We start from the raw sequence: 21,558 nt of genomic DNA, 5'->3' as shown, positions 1-21,558 counted from the left end.
ATGAAAACACGATGCCAACGTGAGGGACGCCAAACAAGCGAACGTCACGTGACCTGAAAAAAGACGAGCTGAAACAAAAGCGCCGCGGAGTCAGAAGAAGGGGCGTGGCCTCGGGCTCCAGCTGCGTTCACTGCCCGCTCGGCTGGCGGAGAGTGGGAGACGCAGCGGAGGGAAGGCGAGCGAGGAGGAGGAACTACGGGAAGAAGAAAGTTAAAGTAAAAAATGGCTTCCTTGTCGCTGGAATCCACCGAACAATCAGAAAACAGCGCAGAGGAGCCAACGGCAACAGAGTTTAAAGAAGAGAACGATCCCGTCCAAGTTTCGGAACAATTACTCCAAAGTTTCCAAAAGTCGGCTCTGAGTTTTTCCACTGACCAAGTATCATGTCTCTGCGAGGCCCTCCTGCAAGCGGGCAATGTGGATCGCCTGTGGAGGTTTCTGTCCACCATACCGCCGTCGTCCGAGCTGCTACGTGGCAACGAGACGCTGCTGAAGGCCCAGGCACTGGTGGCTTTCCACCGGGAAGAATTCAAGGAGCTTTACGGCATTCTGGAGAGCTACGTGTTCCACCCATCTAACCACGGGTTCCTGCAGGACCTGTACCTGAAAGCCCGCTACAAGGAGGCGGAGAGGACCCGGGGCCGCAGCCTGGGGGCGGTGGACAAATACCGGCTCAGGAAGAAGTTCCCCCTGCCCAAGACGATCTGGGACGGAGAGGAGACCGTGTACTGCTTCAAAGAGAAATCACGCAATGCCCTGAAGGAGTGCTACAAGAGCAACAGGTATCCCACTCCGGACGAGAAGAAGAACCTGGCCAAAGTCACCGGGCTGTCCCTCACGCAGGTCAGCAACTGGTTCAAGAACCGCAGGCAGAGGGACAGGACCCCGTCCGGGACCCACAGCAAAAGGCAAGACCCACCTCACCCCAAACACACGCCTTGCTTCTGTGTGGTGTTACTAATGGGGGGGGGGGGGGGGGATCTCAGCCACTATCAGCTCTGATCGTTCCTTTGTGTGTGTTGGTTTACCTCCGTGTTTGGTGACATCATCCAGGAGAGCAGACCAAACCTTCATGGTAAACAAAGACATCAAGGGAAGCATGAAGTGTGTACACAGTGCATTCAAACAGCATCCTCCTACCTGCAGCCAGATGGACAAGGGGCTGCGTCTTGACAGCACTAAAGCCACACAGGTTTTAGACCAGGAGCATGTTGCTTTGTTATGAAATGTGAGATCCAAAGGCGCCCACCATGGCTCAAGTTTCCAGAAACCCTTGCATTGCTGCCTGGGGCCTGCAGGGTGGTGAGACTGGAGGGAAAGATTCAACTACCTCAGTCAGAGTTGGTGAACAGGAGGAAAGAAAACTCTAAAACCAATCATATACAGCCTGATTAATCTTGTCTTGTGGGTCTGTGGTGGTCTGGCAGGCTGTCAATCTGTGACCAGGCTGCTTTACTTTGTGGCACACATTAACCAGCACACAGGCACTAAAAAGAGAAGCCAGCACATAGCGGTGAAAAGTTGAACGTATATAAAAGTTGAATTACTTTCAAATCAGTTTCAGACTTTTAGTGGTTGGCAAAGTCATATGAGGAGTTTATATGTTCTTCCCGTGTTAACATGTGTTCCCTCCAGGTGCTCTGGCTTCAGTCCACAATCCAGAATCGCACCATTAGATGAATGGAGCGTGTTCAGAGAGGATGCATGCTGACTTCTTGTTTTTTATTTAGAAAAGGCTGCTTTTGCAAAAAAAAAGTTTTTGAATCATCAGTGACACGAAAATATTGAAGGTGTGTCAGAGCTGCATTTAAAAAAAACACCCTAAAGTAGCAGGATTATTTACTGAGTGGTTAGTTAAATAATTTAATTGCTGAAATATTGTCAGGAGGAACATTAGCACATGTGCCTTCCAGGAAGGTCATGAGTTCAGATCCACGTGAGAACTGGGGACTTTCTCCGTCTGTCTGCGGGGTTACCTGTTGGGCCCCCACCTTCCTCCCCGAGTCTCTGGTGACTCTAGATTTTGTGCTTGGTTTTCATGGTTTTTGGTGCTGTGATGAACAGGGGGGTGGCTTGTGCAATGTTTCCCCCCGCCTCTCAACCAAAGGCAGCCGGGATACGGCCCCCGCTGCAAAACAGATCAGGATAAACAGTTACAGATGATTTATAGGTGGATGAAAGGCCGTGTTTAATCCGACTTTTGCTCGGTTTCACACACGTATTATTCCTTAAGCAGGAAAAAAGGAAAAATTACAGACGTCTTAAGAAAATATTAGAATATTTAATTACTTGATAATTGTAGCTACAAATTAATGCATGAGGAAAAGATCTAGAAAGGATCTTTTAACTGGAAATTACTTTGTATTGAGGATCATACCAAACTTAGAAAAAAGAAAGTGCATTTTTAAAAGCTGTCTTGAAGGGCTGCAAAACTTATTTCAGCAGGAACGATGTGTGTGTGTGTGTGTGTGTGTGTGTGTGTGTGTGTGTGTGTGTGTGTGTGTGTGTGTGTGTGTGTGTGTGTGTGTGTGTGTGCTCGCGCAATAGTCCAATCAGAGGCAAGCTAACTCAATATTGTGTTATGGCTCTTTGGTGACAAGATAATCTGTTACCTTTTCAGTCTAATGGAGTTTTGAGTAATAATCCAGGCTGCTTTTCGTATTTGCTTCTCATTTATCCGGTTATTAGTTCAAGTGAGTTGTATTATTGTGTTAGCCAAATCACAAAAAAGAATGTCCAGAGACCAAACAGTGTCCTCATGAGTTAGAAGATGGAGCCGGGGAGGAAAAACTGCCTTTTATCAGACAGAAACCTCAAGCAAATCCAATCTAATGTGATAATAATGATCATAATAATAGTTTTGATGACGATGTTGACTGTCTGCCATCGTCCCAGCAGGTAATCAATCCACTGTGTGATGACAGCACAAAGACTCCAGGGAAGAATTAAGTTATTGATATGAATTAATGAGACATGAATGTGTGGAGAAGAAGAGAGAGGAGCTCAGTGCATCATGGGATGTCCCCCAGCAGTCTTAGTCCATAGCAGCATAGCTAAGGACTAGACCAAGCCAAACTAGATAAAGCTTGATCAAAAACCAAAGTTTTAATCCTCCTCTTAATCGTGGAGTGGGTGTCTGTGTCTCGTACTGAGTTTGGAATGTAGTTCCACAGTAGAGGAGTCTGATAAGTGGACAGGTTCTAATTTTGGACGCCGAGGGATCACAAGTACAACTGCATCCTTTAAGTGTTGAAGTCGGGTAGTAGGATAGTAGGGTACTGCAGGTTCTTAAGACATGTTGATGTCTGACCGTTATAGGCTTTAACACAGGGAACCAACACTGGTGTGTGTCTGCGAGGAACAGTAGAGACTGGAGAGTCTTTTAAGACTCATTTGAACGTCTTGATAATAAGGAATTTCAATAGTCCGACGTGGAATAAACAAATGCATGGATTCATTTCTCTGAATCTCTTTGTGATGGATTTGCCTGATTGTGAAGGAAAGCAGTCTTATAAATGTGTTTTATTTGGGAACTAGAGGACATCTTTTATTTGACCCCTTTATTTTTCCTCTGTTCCAGTGAGTCTGATGGGAACCACAGCACCGAGGATGAAGCCAGCCCCATGGACGACACCCCCGACAAGCCGGAGGAGGCTGCTGGCTCCACAGCCTCCATCATCTCCCTGTCTGCCGTCCCCTGTAGCAACGGAGGGCAGCTCATCCTCAACGGCTCCGGTGGTTTCCTCACCACCTCCCAGTCGTTACTTCTTAATGGAAACCCACTCATCTCCAGCACGGGGGCCGGTGTCATAATTAATGGGTTAAACTTGGGGGATTGCCAGACGGTTACTCTGAGTCCCGTGGCAGCCAACCCCCCTCTGATACTGAATGGGGCTCAGGTCATAACCAAACCAGGCCTCAGTGTGCAGCCGCAGCAGGACGTGTCCGTTCCACAGACGGAGGTTTCCTCCATGGAGGCCAAGCCGAGCGTCCTTCCGGCAGTCATTTTGAGCACGAACACAACACCGGCGTCAAACCCTCCATCCATCATCGCTAATCCCGTACGAGCGAAGACAGACAGTGACAATGCGATGGATTTCATCAGTGCCCCTGATACAGACAGAGGAAGCCAGACAGCATCGTCCTCTTCTTCATCTTTATCCCCCTCCTCCCCAACTCTGACGTCCCCAAACAGCATGCCTTCAATAGTCTTAGCACAAAACACCCGACAACAAGACTCCCTCGCCCTCCCAGCGTCTCTGCCATCTACAGGCATGGTGTTCTCTTCTTCCGCCCTACCTCTGTCCAGTCCACAAGGAGAGTATGTTACCTTTGCCTCTGCTGGCTCCCAGTTGAACCAGTGCAGCTCCGTGGTTTCGCCCAGTAACTCCATCCCTCAAGTGTTGTCCCTGCCCCAGGTTGTGCCTTCCATCCAGGGTATCCCCGTTTCCCAGCTGGTCCAGCATTCCTCAGGAGCCCAGGTGTCCTCTTGCCCTCAGCTGGTGCCAGTAGCCCCCCTGACCTCCTCAGCTCCCCAGTTCCAAAACACAAGCAACAGACTGGTGCACCATCAGGATGCTTCCACAAGCCTGCCTGAAGGCGCTACAACCATAGTGTCCATCTCACAGCTGAACCCTCAGCTCCCTCAGCAGACGACACACCCGCAGGGCAACCAAGCCTCAGACGCCATCAGCAAAATCCAGGTCCCCCAAGTTATTTCCATCTCTTCCCCGACAAAAGTCGTCCCAGGCCCCCAAGCCAAATGCACCCCATCAGCACAGTTGGTCCCCCTCTCCATGCCTCAGCTGGTACCAGTGTCCCCTATCCAAACTTCGTCCGCCATCTCTTTCCCACAAGTGGTACCTGCCAGCCCGTCTCTCTCCATCTCCTCCGCCGGAGTGCCTCTACAGATCCTGACTTCAGCTCCCGCAGCTGGAGGAGTCCCACAGGGGCCACTCAGGATAAACCAGCTGAGGCCCCTTCAGAGCGTGGGCCCCCCAACCAGCATGGCCCCTGGGGTGCAGCTTCTCAACTCTGGGATCATTCAGCTCCCCTCCGCTCCTCCAGGTACTCCCAAATCACTGTTGAATTCAAGATCTTGAATCTTGAATTTAAATTCAAGTGAAGTAATACTAAAATTCACTTTTATTTCTGACATCACCAGTGATTCATTCAGCTGAGTAATCAATAATGTGTAATAACAGTAACATGAATTTATTTGGGGGATAAAAAAAAGATTTTTTTATATTTACATGGCCCTACCGCCACTCTAAACGAGTGGCGGTAGGGCTGATGGCGGTGCCACATCTCATATGAGTGTCTTTGTGTCCCCCCCCCCATAGGTAACCTTCTCCTGGGTGGGGGCCCCTACCTGAGCGTCCAGCAGGGTAAGCTGATTCTGACCATCCCTGCAGGCATTCAGCTGGCCAGCCTACCCCTGAAACCTGTTCCAGACGCCCCCCCCATCCCTGTTAATGGAGTCAGTCCCACTCTCAACCCTCCCGCAGCCTCCCAGCCCGCCGCCACCTCGGACCCCACCCCCGCCCCCACCGGCCTAACGTCTCCCCTCAGCTTCATCAACTCGTCTCCACCATACTCCGCTGCTGACGCCGGGACGCCCACCATCCCCTCCCCCCACATGCTGGACCACTCAGTGGCCCCCACAACTCTAAACGCCCTCACGCCAGAAAGCATGCTCACCCTCAGCCCCATGTACAGCGGGGTGACACCCACCCCCCTGCTGCCACAACCCACCTGGAGCCCCGTCCCCCTTTCCACCTCAGCTAGCCTAACTTTGTTTGACGTCCGCGGAAAGGGGGACCTGCCTGTGGACCCCGCTTTGTTGGGTCTTCCTGGGGGGGAGTCGCTGCTCCTGGGGAGCCCCTCGCCAGAGCAGGATGTGGAAGCCAGCTCCGCCCTGGGGAATCCAGAGGAGATGGACGGGGAGTCCAAGATTCTCACCCAGCTCCAGTCGGTCCCGGTGGATGAAGAGTTGGGCTTGTAGTGTGTTTACGTTGCTGGTTGGCAACCCCAAGTCTCCAAAAACAAAAAAACCCCACAAAGTTGCAGAATTTTGAGGTTTGTTTCTCATTTGCAGTTGCCTGAGACCTAAATATCTCTGACATGATGTTTAGATGAAATAATGAGGCCGTCTCATCGGGGCGTGATGACGTCGTGGTCTTAGCTGGCACTTTTCAGACACCTTCTCTGCAGCTGTGTTTCCCATGGATGGGCAGGTTCTATGAGACGTTCACCTGCTTATTCCATCTAACTGTTCTCCTCTGGGGTTTTCCTGACAGTTTAACATCTCAGAGTTTTGTTTTTTTCTTGAAATTCGTATGTGCCTTTCCTGATTTATCAGATCCAGACTGAACAGCTAGGATGAATTATTGTACTTGGCCCGGTTACAGCTCCTTCAAAAGAGGAATATTTCATTTAATGTGTTATGGCTTTGCCTATTCCCACTGCTATTTGTAGTTCTGTGGATTGCAAACCCATTTTTAGCTGTACTTGGAAAAGATGTTTGGGTTTTTTCTTTTCTGAGAGGAGAACTTCCCCGTGGATCGCCACAGTAACGACACACCAGTCGATCTGGGAAAGACACGCATCTAGAAAGAAGACTGTTTCCTGTCTGTCCAGACCAGAACTGAGATTCAGGGTGTCGTTCTTCACAGTTCACAGCCTCAGTTTTATTCCTCTTCCCGTACTCCCAACAGTGATTGTCTTCAGCGACAGAGCGCAGTTGGGTCGGTTGAATTTTATGTGATCCTCAGCTGTTGTTACAAAATGGCTCCAAAGGCTGTAAAATAGTATTTTAGGACTGCGAGTTACTGAATTGGCTGTTTATGTGCGTAGATTCCGCCCTCCATTAGTACAAATAACACAGGAACTAAAACTCTATGCAAAGCCCATTTAGTTCTTTGTAGGGCACCGTTGAAAACCAGAAGCATAGCCGTGCATCGCCATGAATGTTTGTGGTCATAGAGTTCAGCAAATGCTTCCAAAATGACTGTTGACAATAAGTGCCTTATTTTAAAGCGTACTGTTTTTATGTAAAATAAAGATAAACCTGTAGATTTTTTTTGCAATTTCTATAAATCCTACAGAGCTGAACCTAATTGTTGGATTCACTTTATGGAGCGTGTGTGTTGTATACCCATATGACTGTCTGTCTGCTCTTCCACAAGTTCTTTGTGGGGGGTTTTTTGTTGTTTTTTTTTGTATATTTTGCACCTTTCATTCACACAATGTTTACACCGCTCTGCCGTGTTGTCATGACAGTGGCTGAACTCGTGTTCTCCTGACGGTTCCTTATCCCTCTTAATTGGCGCCTGAGAATTCCCAGTCCACAAAGTAAATGAGAGAACACGATCGTATTTAAAAAAATTTTTAAAATGCCCATCCTCGTTATTTTTCCACTGTCGTAACACAGGTAGCAGTCGACCTTTGGCCAATCATGGTACACAACAATACACTTCAGTATCACATCTAGTTAAAACAATGGTCTTGTGTTTTGTTTTTTTTATAAGTGTTTGTTGGTTGTTTTTGTACATTTAATCTATTTAAAGCATGTATCAATCAGTTTGTCATTTTAACTGAAAGACGAGGTGAGTCCTTGAGGGAAAATGCGAATAGGAATATATTCTGAGCATATACAATCTTATGCTACAGTTATTCAGTTTTTTAAGCGGCTTTTTGGGAAGTTTATGAAATGACATGGTAGATTAAACTTTACTGAGCATTTAAATTAGATTAGGGTAAAGGGAAACGTGTCCTATGTAAAATTCAGAATCCAGCGTTTTGTTTTGTTTTTTTGTATGAGCCATTTCTTACCAAAGTGTGTAGTCATTAAAGCCCCTGTGGGCTTTTGCACATTGTCGCCTGTATGTTTGTAGCCTGGGAAACGTTTTTACTCTAAATGACAGACGACGTGTCTGACTCCTGACGTAACCAAAGATAATGTATTTTCATCGGGTTCTTCATAGTCGTGAGTGGGGATGATTTTGTCCGAGGTTGTTGTTTTCTCAGTTTTATATTCAAATGCATTCTATTTTTTATATTACATAATAATGAAATAAACTGCATTTACATAAAGGTTTGGCTTCTCTGACTTCTCTCCACGCATCACGAGTTATCGACAGACCGAAACCCATCTGACCATACGCTTTGCTTCTGATTTGGAAAGGAAAATTTCATTCAAATTTGACTTTCTGCACTCCACAACCATCAGCATGTCTCACTGGTGAAGGCCGGCATGATGGCAGAGAATGTGAGAGTGAACAAGAGGAGGGATGTATGGTGAGTTGTAAAACATCGATACACTCATGTTACCCGTGATGTGATTATGCAGAGTCATGATAAACATATGTTTACGAAGGCTTTGTCATTTCTCAAAGTCTCAATACACAGACATTCTGTGTTAAGAGTTCAGACCACATGTGTCAAACTCATGGCCCGAGGGCCAAATCTGGCCCACCGCATCATTTTATGTGGCCCACGAGAGGTCAGAGTGTCTAAAATAGGTCAAAAGCGTGCTTTGACCATAAACTACATTTCCCACAATGCAGTAATTAGGACCATTTCAACTCTTAAACAAAAACATTTTGAAAAAGTTAATGTCCTAACTTTTTTCGATATTGTTCTTTATTCACTTGGATAGTCTGATCCTTGATTGATGGACTTCTGTGGGTTTCATAACCTGACAAAAGGATTTGTTATAACAGAGAAACAAGCAAACATATTTTTTCTGTTTAAATGTAATATTTGTTACTCGAATAAGTAATAAATTCAAAGTTATTTAGCATTAATGATTAGTTACGTTTATTTTACATTACATTGAGTAACAGTTACATTTCTTAGTTACACCTGGCCCTTGGAGGACAGCCATTATGCTGATGTTGCCTCCAGTGAAAATGAGTTTGACACCCCTGATTTAGGCTAAAGCCCGGTTTCCAGATGATCTTCACAGCAGAGCAGGAAGCTTGTGTGTGTGACGGTCTCAGTCTTCCTCCACACTCTTCCTCCTTTGTTGACCTCTTCATCGTGTCATCAGGTTTTAAGAGGGCTTAATGGGTGGTGTGAAGAACACATGCTGCATGGAGGAGATTGTCACAGCCTACAGGAAATCAGTGACCCTACATTTAATCAACGTCTTTTAGTTTTATGGTACTTGTTGAACAAATGTTGAAAGTTTTTTTTTCTTGTAGACCAACGCTGCTGGAGACTCAACATCCAGACTTACAGAGCTCCTCTGACTTCATTTATTCAGTAACAGGAAAAGTTCAAGTTTGGTTTTGTGTGTCAGATAAATGCTAAAATATGTTCATGAAGTATTTAAATGTTGTATTTCAAGGCAGATTTTAAGGAGCAATATTTATTTCAACATTTTAAAAAAATCTAAACTTGCATGAAAATCTCAGTGACACCGAATGACTGGAAACCATTTGGACTTTATTGCAGATGTTTTATTTCACCATTCACATGGTGTAAATGAACATTTGTTGGATTTTCACTCGATTAACAATATTGCACTGATGTAAAATGTGCAGTTTAGCCGAACAGCACAGGTAGCAACGATAGCAGCAGCTTGTATGGCTGAGACGATCCTCGCCCAAATGAATGAATGAAATATTCACAGATGCAGACGACCACGTTCACCAGTGTCACCGTTCACAACTCCCCTAACAACTCTCCTCTGAGCAGACATTAGTGCATCTCAGTGACACCAACACATTAAATAAACGACACAGCTTTTATTTCACAGGAATGGAAGAAAAAAAAGAAAAAGAAACAAAAGCAAAAAGCAGCAATGAAACAACAGACTTCTCCAGACTGTTCTTTCATAACTGTTCCCAGAGCAACATTAAGACCCTGTCTCCGTGTCACATTCCCAGGTATTCAGGCAGGGATCTCCAGGTCATTGTTCACATAAAAAACAAAGGAACCTGGTCTGGTTAACTGGTGTCTCTGAACGCCAATGACAACACAGCGTGGATCACCAGGTTTTTCTTTTGTGCTTTTGAGTCCAATCCATGCTGATCATGTAACGTTCACATGCTATCTGTATGACAAACAGTCGTTGTGCCTCAGAATGGGGTCAAAAAATGAGTCTTCATGTCCGCTGGGTCGACCTTTACCACCAAACGTTCATCGACCACCAAAGGTTCATCAGCGTTTGGTTCAGATGCCCAGGTATTCTGCCAGAAACACAGCCAGGATTTTGGTCAGGTTCAAAATGGTTGGGCGGTGCATGTTCTCCTCTGTGTCATCCAGTGTGTGCCAGAACTGTGGAAAAGGCGTGGTGATGATATGAAGCACAGGAACACCTATAAACAAGAAGGGGTTCATTATGAAAGAAGAGGAAGACAGTGAGGAGGAGAGGCAACGTATTCTATTCAAAATACGCACATCCTCACAGGTGAGACGTTTGTCTGAACTCACCTCTGTGAAGGAATGGGATGTGGTCGTCCTGGACGGGTCCGAGGTACACATCCTTCCTAAAATACATCTGCTCTGAGGGGTGAGACGTCAGAAGACCCTGTCGGTGGAGTCTCTTCTCTTGAATGTGGGGTAAAGGGTTGCGTTAAAGTGTGCAATGACGAGGGCCTTTCAAATCCACGTTAAAAAGTCATGTGCATCGCTTACCTGCATCGATCAGACGGTCGAACCAGCGTGCTGTGTTATCAAAATGATTTGCAATCAGAGGATCAGGACCTCCAAGAAGGTCCAGCAGTACAAAGAGATCCTAGAGAAACAGTTAAAACAAAGACCAGTGGGTAATGAGTTCTATTTTAATCACGGCTCATGCTGCTAAGATGTAAAAACACTGATGTTCCATGACAACAAATGAATGACTCAAAGCCATTTTGTGCAATTAAATTACAATAAATAAAGACATGATAGCAGTGCTGTCATGGCAGTCAGCTCATTTCTGCTCAGGCATAATTTAGTCTGGATCAGGATCTATTAATAACCATGTCAATAGTTTCCTCACCAGAGCATGAAGCATTGTGGAGTGTGCCGAGCCGGAAGGGTGCGGCGTGTCGGCCATGCGCTTGGCCAGGTGACGGGAGCCATAAAGCGAGTCGGTGGCGGTCCACTCCTTAAACGACTCCTCACCATCGAAAAACACCAGCTGGAGAGACACCGGCAGCTTCTGGAAGGCAAAATGAAAAAGTTGTCACAGCAGTTGAGACCACTCTTTACTTTCTGCAGCGTAACATAAATCACAGCTTCTGGAGAGATTCTGTTATGAAATGATGACTGCTGCAAAGTGTCAGCTATTTCTGTCCTGAGCTGTGGCCACAGAGGTAAGAAGAGACACCTGAAAGTCCAAACTGGAGCATTCCAGTTCAAACACACAAATCTCAGCCTAAATGACCAAAGAAGCTAAATGAAGATAAATGAAGTTATAAATTGAGAACATTTTAATGAGATGCAGAGTTTGGGAAATGTGTGCTGTGAAGGGATCTTCCTTTTCTGCTCTGATCGTCAGAACAGGAACACGCCTGCAAACAGCTTCATCTCTCCAGAGATTCTAACCCAGGTCCTCAAGACAATCCACAGACCCGGCTGTCAGCAGTTTCATGTAGGAGTTATTTTCTTTCTGCGTCACCGTGCAGGAAGAAATGGGCTTGTACTCATTAATGAGAGGTTAGCTGGTTAAGCTAATTGCATCCTGGCTTGTGTCGAGTCTCTCATCCGTGAGGAGCTGCATGTTTTCTACTGCATGGTGATAAGATGAGGTTCAGTAGAAAAAAAAATTGGTTCCTACATGAAAATGGTCAGGAAAATGCTCAGTTTGTGTCTGTGGGTTAATCACCACAAATCCCAGCGAAACAATGTAGCTGAAAAAAATAGCAGATGGTAGGAAAGAGAAGGTTTTTGGCTTCTCTTCACATACCTGCTGCTTGAATGATCTCAGCTGAGAATCCAGGGAGGAGGCGAGCTCCAGGATCATAGCACAGGGCACCGCCGAGTCACTGGCCCCCAGGAACACCCTCTGTTGATCTCGTGGGTCTGGAGGCAAAGCCTTGGAGTCATAGTGGCAGGCCAGGAGTAGCCTGCGAGGGGCCGAAGGGTCCAGAGTGGCAATGATGTTGGTAAATGTGACCTGGCCGTTTGGGGTTGAAGAGTGGAAGGTGTCTAAGTCTATGGTCCAGCCAGCGGACAGCGCAGACAGGGAGGAGGTGATGTGCTGAAGCAGAATAAGGAGGGCGTATTAAATATGGCATTTAAGCAGAATGTTAATGGTGTAGAAGTAGTGACACACCTGCCGTACCGCCCGGCTGCCTTGTGTCCCCGGGAGCCGCTCTATCAGGATGGGCCTCAGGTAGGTCTCCCACAGACGAGTACCGTCCACCTGAGATGCCAGGCGCTCAATCTGAGGCGGGGAGCATTTACTGGGTTTGTGGGACAGCTGGACAGACGTAAGAGAGGATTTATAAATGATACATACATATATCCAAAAAGTTGGGCAACGATCTGCAATGACAACACAGAAAACTCCCGATCTGATTCATGCATGTGTCCCATTTATTTACACCCTGTTGATTGTTATAATTTATTTATGCCTGTTTGGTTCAGTAACTCCTGTATGTTCACCTTCTTGAGGTTTCTCTGTATTATTTCCCCATAAAATTTTTCATTTCATGTTTTAACTCATCATAAGATGTAAAACAAGAGATTGTCAAAATCTGCTGCATCGATCACACCCCTGGAGGCGCATTTCATCTGCAGATGTTTCTCTGCAATGTATCTGAATTGAATCTGGAATTGAATACAGCTCGATTCCAACAGGAAGAATGCTGAAAAAAAAATATTAATTTTAATGGTTTTACAAATTTAACGATGACAAGTCGTTAAAAAAAACAAAACAAATGAAAAATATAATAATTTTCAAATTTTTATCAAGTGCTTAACATTACATATAAGGCAGCAAATAAAAGCAATATAATGAATTCAAAATATTTTTGTTTAAACTGGGAGGGTAAAATATCAATAGTAATACATGTTAGTCCCATAATCACACCATTATAATAGTCATACTGAAGGAAGATATATGCATGAACACGTTTTTCCAAATCCCACTGAGTCATCAGTCTTTTATTGCATGATAAAGTGTATTCTAGTAGAGTGGGTGTATAATTATCTCAGTGTGACTGCTGTATTTCAGGTTTGAGTCCATGAATACACCCAGTGTGGCTTTTAACTTTGAAACTGGAGCTCAGCAAAGACTTTTAATATTTATTCTACATTACCAAAACATTTATTTAATCTTATTTTTTTAATTGAGGGGAGAGAAAAAAAACCAGCACCATCAGCTCACAGGTTTGTGACAGGACTATTTGAAGGTTATCTTCAATGAAAACTCTCTGGTGGTTAGTGTAAGTGTTTTCTATACAATTCTAGCATTACTGTATTTATTGTTTTCATGTGTGTGTGTGTGTGTGTGTGTGTGTGTGTGTTACCCTGTCTTTGGTCAGATCGATGACAGGCATGTGGTTCCCCGGCCCGCTGCTGGTGTCGTTGGACAGGAACACCCCCAGCACCACCGCCAGCACCAGAACCGCGAGCAGGCAGAGCAGCAGTGCCCGGGCCCGGGGCATCCGAACCCGGTCACACCCGGGGAAAGGGCCGCCGGTGTCGGTCTGGTGCAGAGGCTTGAACCTCCGGCTGGACCTGGACATGACTCGGATGCTGTGACTCTAACACTACGTGTCCTAGCGGCGCGGGGGACGAACCCTCACGGGAAGAGGAGGAGGGACGCGGGAACAGAACCGAACGCGACACATTGTTTTTAACTCCAGCGTCCGCAGATTAGCGTGTAAACACACCTGACCGCAGCTAAACCCGTTTCCATCCGCTGACAGAGCCACTCCGTAACAACATCAGCGTGCTGTAAACTTTTCATGAGTCTTTAGTTGCAGTAACTTTGGCTAAAAGACGTCTCTCATATCGGGACATTTGCAGTTTCCTGATGTGTGACTTCTTCTTCTTGTCGCAGCGGTGAACTTTCTAGGTCATGCTGCCCCCTACAGGTCGTAAAAAGGCATGAATTCAGTGAGGTCAATAGAATATAAAAAATAATAATAAATAATAATAATAATAGTAATAATAATAATAATAATAATAATAATAATAATATAATGATAAAAGTCTCCTCCAAGAGCTGCCATCTTATCATGATGGGGGAGTTTGAGTGCCCGAATGATCCCAGGAGCTATGTTTATGCTCCCAACAATTATAATAATTATTGTTATTTAATCTTAATTCAATTTAAAATTAACTTCCAAAATTAATTTAAAGAAACTCTAAATTTAATTATAAATAAATAAATGTAACTACATTTCAATTAGATTAAAATTCAATTAAAGTTATTATTTATTTTAAACGATCCTTTTCTTCATCTCATTTTCTTTCTGTTTGTCATCGATGTAACAGAGTACTGGGTATCACATCTAACTCTACAAAGCATGTACATATCAAAATATTAGTACACAAAACATCTAAAAAAATTTTTTATTCTTCTTATATAATTTTAAACATTTTAAGTGTTCAGATTAGACCAGTGACCTTTCACCTCGATGGTATTATTAATAATGTATGGGCATGCAAAAACGATAGTTAAGTAAATTTGTTTCCTAAACTTCCCTTTTCCTTACACGTATCATATAATTTAACCAGCAGCTCATCGATGTGATTGATAGATGATTAGCATAGTCCAGATAAATGAGTAAACAAATTGATTCACACATATTGAAAATATTGCGTCACAATTACACAAAAATTGTTTCACAACCCCATTTCTCCATCCCGCCATATTTTCGTTCGGGCGGAAAAAAAAAAAATGAACGGAACAGGAAGTTGACAATTTAAATAGATTTGATTCGCTCTCAAGAAGGAAGTCCCGTGTTTTCTTGCTACTGATTGGTCGAAACATCTGCCTATCCCACCCCCTACGTCAGTCACCTCCTTCTGTACAAATTGAGCATCAGCGGTGTTCTGAGGAATCATTCGCGCGTTCTGGTCCCCTGAAGTCGGAGGAGGTTGTTGTTGGACACACGTTGAGACGCAGAAAAGACGACAAACTAGGACCGCTGCTGTTCTCTCTGAAGACCAGTCACTCCACACGTTGACGGCATGCATGTGATAAAGCGAGGTGAGCTCCCGTTGTGTCATTACGGGCCAATGTGGAGTGTTCGAGTTAACTTCTGTAGTCTAAAGTTACATGAAATGACGACCTCCTCTGTCCGACATGGAGGCTTTGACTAAAGCATCGACAAGCGGCTGATGTTAGCTAGGTTTCTTTGTTTTTGCCTCGTCGGTCAGTTCTATGCAGCAGGTTTGTCTTATTATGTTAATTACATGTCTCTCAAAAGCAGGTCGTTTTAAGGGATTCATATTGGTTTGCCCCCCGTTAAAAACAAATAAACATTGACTAAAATAAGTGTTGATTTCTCCATTCCGCTGTACTGAGTGTTAGCTTGAAGTCTGCGTTAACCTACGTCTTTGTCGTGATTGGCGCCAAAAGCCTGACGTTCATCAGGATCGTCGTCACGACAGTGTGTCGGAAAACATTTGTTTTATTATTATTTACATCTTGTCTTCACACAAGAACAGTGAATGTTTAAAAAAAAGTATCATCAGAAGAGAAATTTTAAAAAAAACTTCAGCCTGAAGACAATGTTCCAAATAAGTGATTATAGGTAAAGTCATTTAAATCCACATTTCAACCTATACAATGATGTTGGGGTTCATAATAATTCAGCATAAGGCAGTAAATGGGACTCATTTCTGACTTACACAGGATGTCCTTCCTTGTGATGTCGTAACGGGGTTGCCTGTTGCCAAATAAACTTTCTGTGTGATTTTCAGTTGACGATGGAATCGGAAATGATTGCATTCCGTTTTTAATTGACATTTTAGACTGAAGTACAGACAACTATAAATGTTCATGCTTCAACCTTGCTGGTGTCATTGTGATTGATGTGAGGTACATCATCTGATGGTTTAACATTTAGTTTGGTGATTTTCTTATTTTGCTGAAACCTTAGTCTTTGAATATTGAGTTGATGGAGTGGTTACTTTTTGAATTTACAGATGGACGCCAGGAGCGTGTCATGTTCGATAAAATCACCTCTCGTATCCAGAAGCTGTGCTACGGCCTTAACTCTGACTTTGTGGATCCTGCCCAGATCACCATGAAGGTGATCCAAGGTTTGTACAACGGTGTCACTACTGTGGAGCTCGACACATTGGCAGCAGAAATTGCCGCTACTCTCACAACCAAGCACCCTGACTATGCCATCCTTGCTGCTCGGATCGCTGTGTCAAACCTGCACAAAGAGACGAAGAAGGTGTTCAGTGAAGTGATGGATGATCTGTACAACTATGTAAACCCCTTAAATAAACGCCATTCTCCCATGATCTCCAAGGAGACTCTTGACATCGTTTTACAGAACAAAGACCGACTTAACTCAGCCATAATTTATGACCGCGATTTTTCCTACAACTTCTTTGGATTCAAGACCCTGGAACGATCCTACTTGTTGAAGATCAATGGCAAAGTGGCTGAACGACCGCAGCATATGCTCATGAGGGTATCTGTTGGTATCCACCAGACAGATATCGAGGCAGCCATAGAGACCTACAACCTGCTGTCAGAGAAGTGGTTCACCCACGCCTCCCCTACTCTCTTCAACGCAGGAACCAACAGGCCACAGCTGTCCAGCTGCTTCCTGCTCGCCATGAAAGACGACAGCATCGATGGTATTTATGATACGCTGAAGCAATGTGCTCTTATCTCCAAGTCAGCTGGAGGAATCGGCGTGGCGGTCAGCTGCATCAGATCAACAGGGAGCTACATTGCTGGCACCAACGGCAACTCCAATGGGCTAGTCCCGATGTTGAGAGTGTACAACAACACAGCGCGTTACGTCGACCAAGGTGGAAACAAGAGACCCGGAGCCTTTGCCATGTACCTGGAGCCCTGGCACTTTGATGTGTTTGACTTCCTCGAGCTGAAGAAGAACACAGGAAAGGAAGAACAGCGAGCCAGAGACCTTTTCTACGCTTTGTGGATCCCTGACCTGTTCATGAAGAGGGTGGAGAGCAACCAGGATTGGTCTCTGATGTGTCCAAATGAGTGTCCCGGGCTGGATGAGTGTTGGGGCGAGGAGTTTGAGAAGCTGTACACTGCGTATGAGAAAGAAGGGAGAATCAAGCGGGTGGTGAAAGCTCAGCTGCTGTGGCACGCCATTATCGAGTCCCAGACTGAAACTGGTACGCCGTACATGCTGTACAAAGACTCCTGCAACAGGAAGAGCAACCAGCAGAATCTCGGCACCATCAAAAGCAGCAACCTGTGCACGGAAATTATCGAATACACCAGCAGTGATGAGGTCGCTGTGTGTAATCTGGCCTCCATCGCGCTCAACATGTACGTCACCCCAGAGCGGACTTATGACTTCAAAAGACTTGCACACGTCACCAAAGTAATTGTCAAAAACTTGAATAAGATCATCGAGATTAATTACTATCCGGTGCCTGAAGCCGAAAAGTCCAACAAGCGTCACAGACCAATAGGAATTGGCGTCCAAGGTTTGGCGGACGCGTTCATCCTCATGCGTTACCCGTTTGAGAGCCCCGAGGCTCAGCTGCTGAACTCTCAGATCTTTGAGACCATCTACTACGCCTCTCTGGAGGCCAGCTGTGAGTTGGCAGCTGAACTCGGCCCCTACGAGACCTACGAAGGCTCCCCAGTCAGCAAGGGAATCCTCCAGTATGACATGTGGGACAAGACCCCCACTGACCTGTGGGACTGGAAGCTGCTGAAGGAGAAGATCGCCAAACACGGTGTGAGGAACAGCCTGCTGCTGGCTCCAATGCCCACCGCCTCCACCGCCCAGATCCTGGGAAACAACGAGTCTATTGAAGCCTACACCAGTAACATCTACACCCGCAGGGTCCTCTCTGGAGAGTTTCAGATCGTCAATCCTCATCTGCTTAAAGACCTGACGGAGAGGGGGCTGTGGAGCGAGGACATGAAGAACCAGCTGATAGCTCACAACGGGTCCATTCAGGTAACCCATCCAACTCCCGTCAGGAGTTGAACTTCTTATACCTGTTTCCGTGGGGCTCATTTTTTTATTCTATATGTACAGTTGAATTTCACTGTAGTGTATTTAAAAAATCTGCTTTATAATGGTTTATATTAACCAAAGAAACAGAATTTTCAAAGGAAGATGAACCTTCATTTGTCATTTGACTGTTTTCAGTCAGAGTGAAGTGGCGAGTCCTTAAAGTTGTTCTTATGTTTTTGGTGTTTCGTAACTTGATTTGAACAGAATATCGAGGAGATTCCTGATGACCTGAAGCAGCTGTATAAAACCGTGTGGGAAATCTCCCAGAAGACTGTCATCAAGATGGCTGCTGATCGTGGAGCCTTCATCGACCAGAGCCAGTCCCTGAACATCCACATCGCAGAGCCCAACTATGGAAAACTGACCAGCATGCACTTCTACGGCTGGAAACAAGTAAGTGAGACACAGGAGGAATGATGTTGCAGGGACAACGAAGGAGAACAGACGACTAATGGATCCTTAAATGTCATAAATTCGCTTCTTCTCGTCACAGGGTCTGAAGACTGGGATGTACTACCTGAGGACGAAGCCCGCTGCTAACCCCATCCAGTTCACTCTGAACAAAGAGAAGCTGAAGGAGTCGCAGGAGCCGGTCCAGGCCTCTGAGGAGGTGGTTAAAGAACGCAACATTGCTGCCATGGTGTGTTCTCTGCAGAACCGAGACGACTGCCTCATGTGTGGATCTTAATCAGTCCTCCCTCCTAACGCTGACCTGTCCTGCATAAGAATGTATGACATTCAAGCTTTGGGAGATGACATCCCGGGAATCCTTGAGCAAAATCGTTCAGCAGATTGAAGCACTTGGTGAGGTTAATACAATATAAAGAATTAAAATCATTAAGGCTTTTAACTCACTTATGATGCAAATACTTGAACACAATGTATTTTATGTTTGTAATGGAAAATAAAATATGTAGATGCACATCTAGTTGTGTGTGTGTGTGTGTGTGTGTGTGTGTTTCGGGGGGTGTTAATCATCTTTATTAAAGGTAAGGGTCTAAGACTGGTTAATTTTTTTAGATTTAAGACAAGTATGTTTTACTGGTGTATTTAATGAATTGTGCATTAATGTCACCTTTTTCAAAGAGCAAAACCAAGACGGTGCATGAACTCGCATGAAATAACATTCCTTACAAATCTGTGACTTCTGCTGTTATTGAGAGATCAATTCAGATATGTGTGGCTTCACCTTGGGTAGTGCTACTCTTATGTCATTTTCACAGCAAAGTCTGTTTCTTTTGTTTTCCATGCAGCTTAAGGAAGTGTTCCTTTATTTTTGCCAGTGCGGGACTAGAATCGCTCAAACATGACATTGCAAATCATGCAGAACGCTGACTCCCATCATGTTCCGTTATACAGTACATGTAAATTCACGTTGCACGTATTCGACCATTTTCTTTTTTTGCTCAACATAGTTACTATGAATTAGAATCAGAGGTTTTTTATTGTCATGCTGACACACGTTTACATATGACAGTACGAAATATGTCTCTGAAGGTCCCAGTAAGCCCGGTTGATAAATAAGATTAAGATAAATAAAATAAGTTAAGAAAAGATGGGTTAAAAATATAAGATAAATAGGAGAACAGAGAAAAGTTAAGAATTGTAAAGTGTAAATTGAGAAGTGTCTGAACAGCAAAGTCTATTTACAGTGTAGCAGATGGATGTGGGTAAGTGTGTAGGTGCTCCATCCATTGCACCTGATGAAGCACCATATTGCACCAGATCCCTGTGTGTCTGTGGTGACACTCGGGGCGTTGTGAGGGTGACTACAGAGCACCACTGGAGTTTAGCTGTCTAACAGCCTCCGGGAAGAAGCTGTTCCTCAGCCTGGTGGTCCTGCTCTGGATGCTCCGTAGTCTCCTGCCTGAGGGGAGGGGTTGGAAAAAACTGCTGGGTGGGTGGGGTCTCTCATGATGTAGGTGGCCATCCTTCTACACCTACTTGTGTAGATTTCTGTGGTGGTAGGTAGGCCACCCCCTTCAGTCCTCTGTGCAGCCTTCACAACCCTCTGCAGAGCTTTCCTGTCTGCTGCAGAGCAGCTGCTGTGCCACACGGTGATGCTGGTGGTGAGGATGCTCTCCACCGCTCCCCTGTAGAAAGCCTTCAGGACGGCACTCCCCAATCCACGCCTCAGCTTCCTGAGGAAGTACAGCTGCTGGTGGGCCTTCCTGAGCAGGTAGGAGGTGTTACAGCTCCAGATGAGGTCCTCAGTGAGTTGAACCCCCAAGTACCTGTAGCTGTGCAGGAGGGGAGGGGAGTGTCTCTTCCTCCTGAAGTCCACCACCATCTCCTTGGTCCTCCCCACGTTGATGCAGAGGTTGTTGTGTCCACCAGTGAACCAGGTGCTCCACCTCCTCTCTGTATTTGGACTCATCATTGTTGTGGATGTGTCCCACCACTACTGTGTCGTCTGCGACACAGTAGTGGTGGGTAGTCCTAGTCCACAGTAGTCCTAAATCAATCAGATGATGTACCATCATGATAGGCATAAATCTACTGAGTGCGCAAAATCCCATGTAGCACAGGTAGGCTAATCGATGTAGCATGGTCACCTCCAGCCAGGGATGGCTAAGGGGGGCGTGTCATCACGAATTGACATGATGTGTCAAACGTACACTGATTTGTGTATGCTCGGCAAAAACACCCGACATGATGTGTTGGGTATTTTTTCTTGACCCCCTCTCCGCCAAACCCCTGACACTGACTCACCGAACCCATAGGGTTTGATCGAACCCAGGTTAAGAACCACTGGTCTAAGATGAGACAGCAGAACACCTCATTGCTGCTGCAGGAACCAAGTCTCAATACTCATTGGTATCATCCGTTTCGAGCTGGTTATCTTCAACAATCATGGGTGTAAAGAGGTTTAGATAGCATATGTTTGTCTGCCCAACACTCAAAAGCAACACCAAAACAATCGTCAGGCCATCTCTTTTCGGCTTTTCTCTTCAGGGGTCGCCACAACGAATTAGTTGCCTCCATCTAACACTGTCTTCTGCATCCTCTTCTCTCACACCAACTACTTTGATGTCCTCTTTCACTACATTCATAAATCTCTGGTCTTCCTCTAGGCCTCCTGCCTGACAGTTCAAAACTCAGCATCCTTCTACCAATATATTCACTATCTCTCCTGGACATGTCAAACCATCTCAGTCTGGCCTCTCTGACTTTATCTCCAAAACCTCTAACATGTGCTGTCCCTCTGATGTACTCATTCCTGAGAGAATTTTGGTAAAGCAGCAAATTCTTAATGTATTTTTTGCTCAAAAGTCACAATTTCAGAGACACTTCCAACTATCACCATTCGATAATTTTTTATGCTCTATTTATTTAAAAAAAAAACTTGTTTCAGTTGGTTTAGGTTTGGTCATTCTTTGATGATTTTTTTCTAAGAAATTTGAAAGATTTTTAA

The 21,558-nt window shown here is 45.1% G+C and overlaps 3 protein-coding genes across 3 annotated transcripts; 2 read left to right on the top strand and 1 right to left on the bottom strand.

Moving 5' to 3' along the window:
• The first annotated feature begins 93 nt into the window (after positions 1 to 93).
• six5 (SIX homeobox 5) lies at positions 94 to 8,038 on the top strand. Its single transcript, XM_068317526.1, has 3 exons — positions 94 to 908; positions 3,581 to 5,067; positions 5,343 to 8,038. The coding sequence occupies exons 1-3, from the start codon at positions 223 to 225 to the stop codon at positions 6,002 to 6,004; spliced, it is 2,835 nt and encodes a 944-aa protein (XP_068173627.1). The 5' UTR covers positions 94 to 222; the 3' UTR covers positions 6,005 to 8,038.
• A 1,400-nt stretch (positions 8,039 to 9,438) lies between these two features.
• On the bottom strand, positions 9,439 to 13,991 carry qpctla (glutaminyl-peptide cyclotransferase-like a). Its single transcript, XM_068317631.1, has 7 exons — positions 13,470 to 13,991; positions 12,272 to 12,418; positions 11,903 to 12,196; positions 10,994 to 11,155; positions 10,645 to 10,744; positions 10,441 to 10,557; positions 9,439 to 10,325 (listed from the first exon to the last, which is right to left on the bottom strand). Exons 1-7 carry the CDS (start codon positions 13,686 to 13,688, stop codon positions 10,180 to 10,182), a joined length of 1,185 nt encoding a protein of 394 aa, XP_068173732.1. The 5' UTR covers positions 13,689 to 13,991; the 3' UTR covers positions 9,439 to 10,179.
• Positions 13,992 to 14,992: 1,001 nt separating this feature from the next.
• Positions 14,993 to 19,060, top strand: LOC137596545 (ribonucleoside-diphosphate reductase large subunit). The gene is made up of 4 exons (XM_068317185.1): positions 14,993 to 15,160; positions 16,102 to 18,083; positions 18,348 to 18,536; positions 18,637 to 19,060. Exons 1-4 carry the CDS (start codon positions 15,142 to 15,144, stop codon positions 18,829 to 18,831), a joined length of 2,385 nt encoding a protein of 794 aa, XP_068173286.1. The 5' UTR covers positions 14,993 to 15,141; the 3' UTR covers positions 18,832 to 19,060.
• Positions 19,061 to 21,558: the final 2,498 nt, after the last annotated feature.

This window comes from Antennarius striatus, chromosome 6, assembly GCF_040054535.1.
Source record: "Antennarius striatus isolate MH-2024 chromosome 6, ASM4005453v1, whole genome shotgun sequence".
Taxonomy (NCBI): domain Eukaryota; kingdom Metazoa; phylum Chordata; class Actinopteri; order Lophiiformes; family Antennariidae; genus Antennarius; species Antennarius striatus.
Note: the sequence above shows the minus strand (reverse complement) of the source record. Positions and strands in the feature narration are given on the sequence as shown.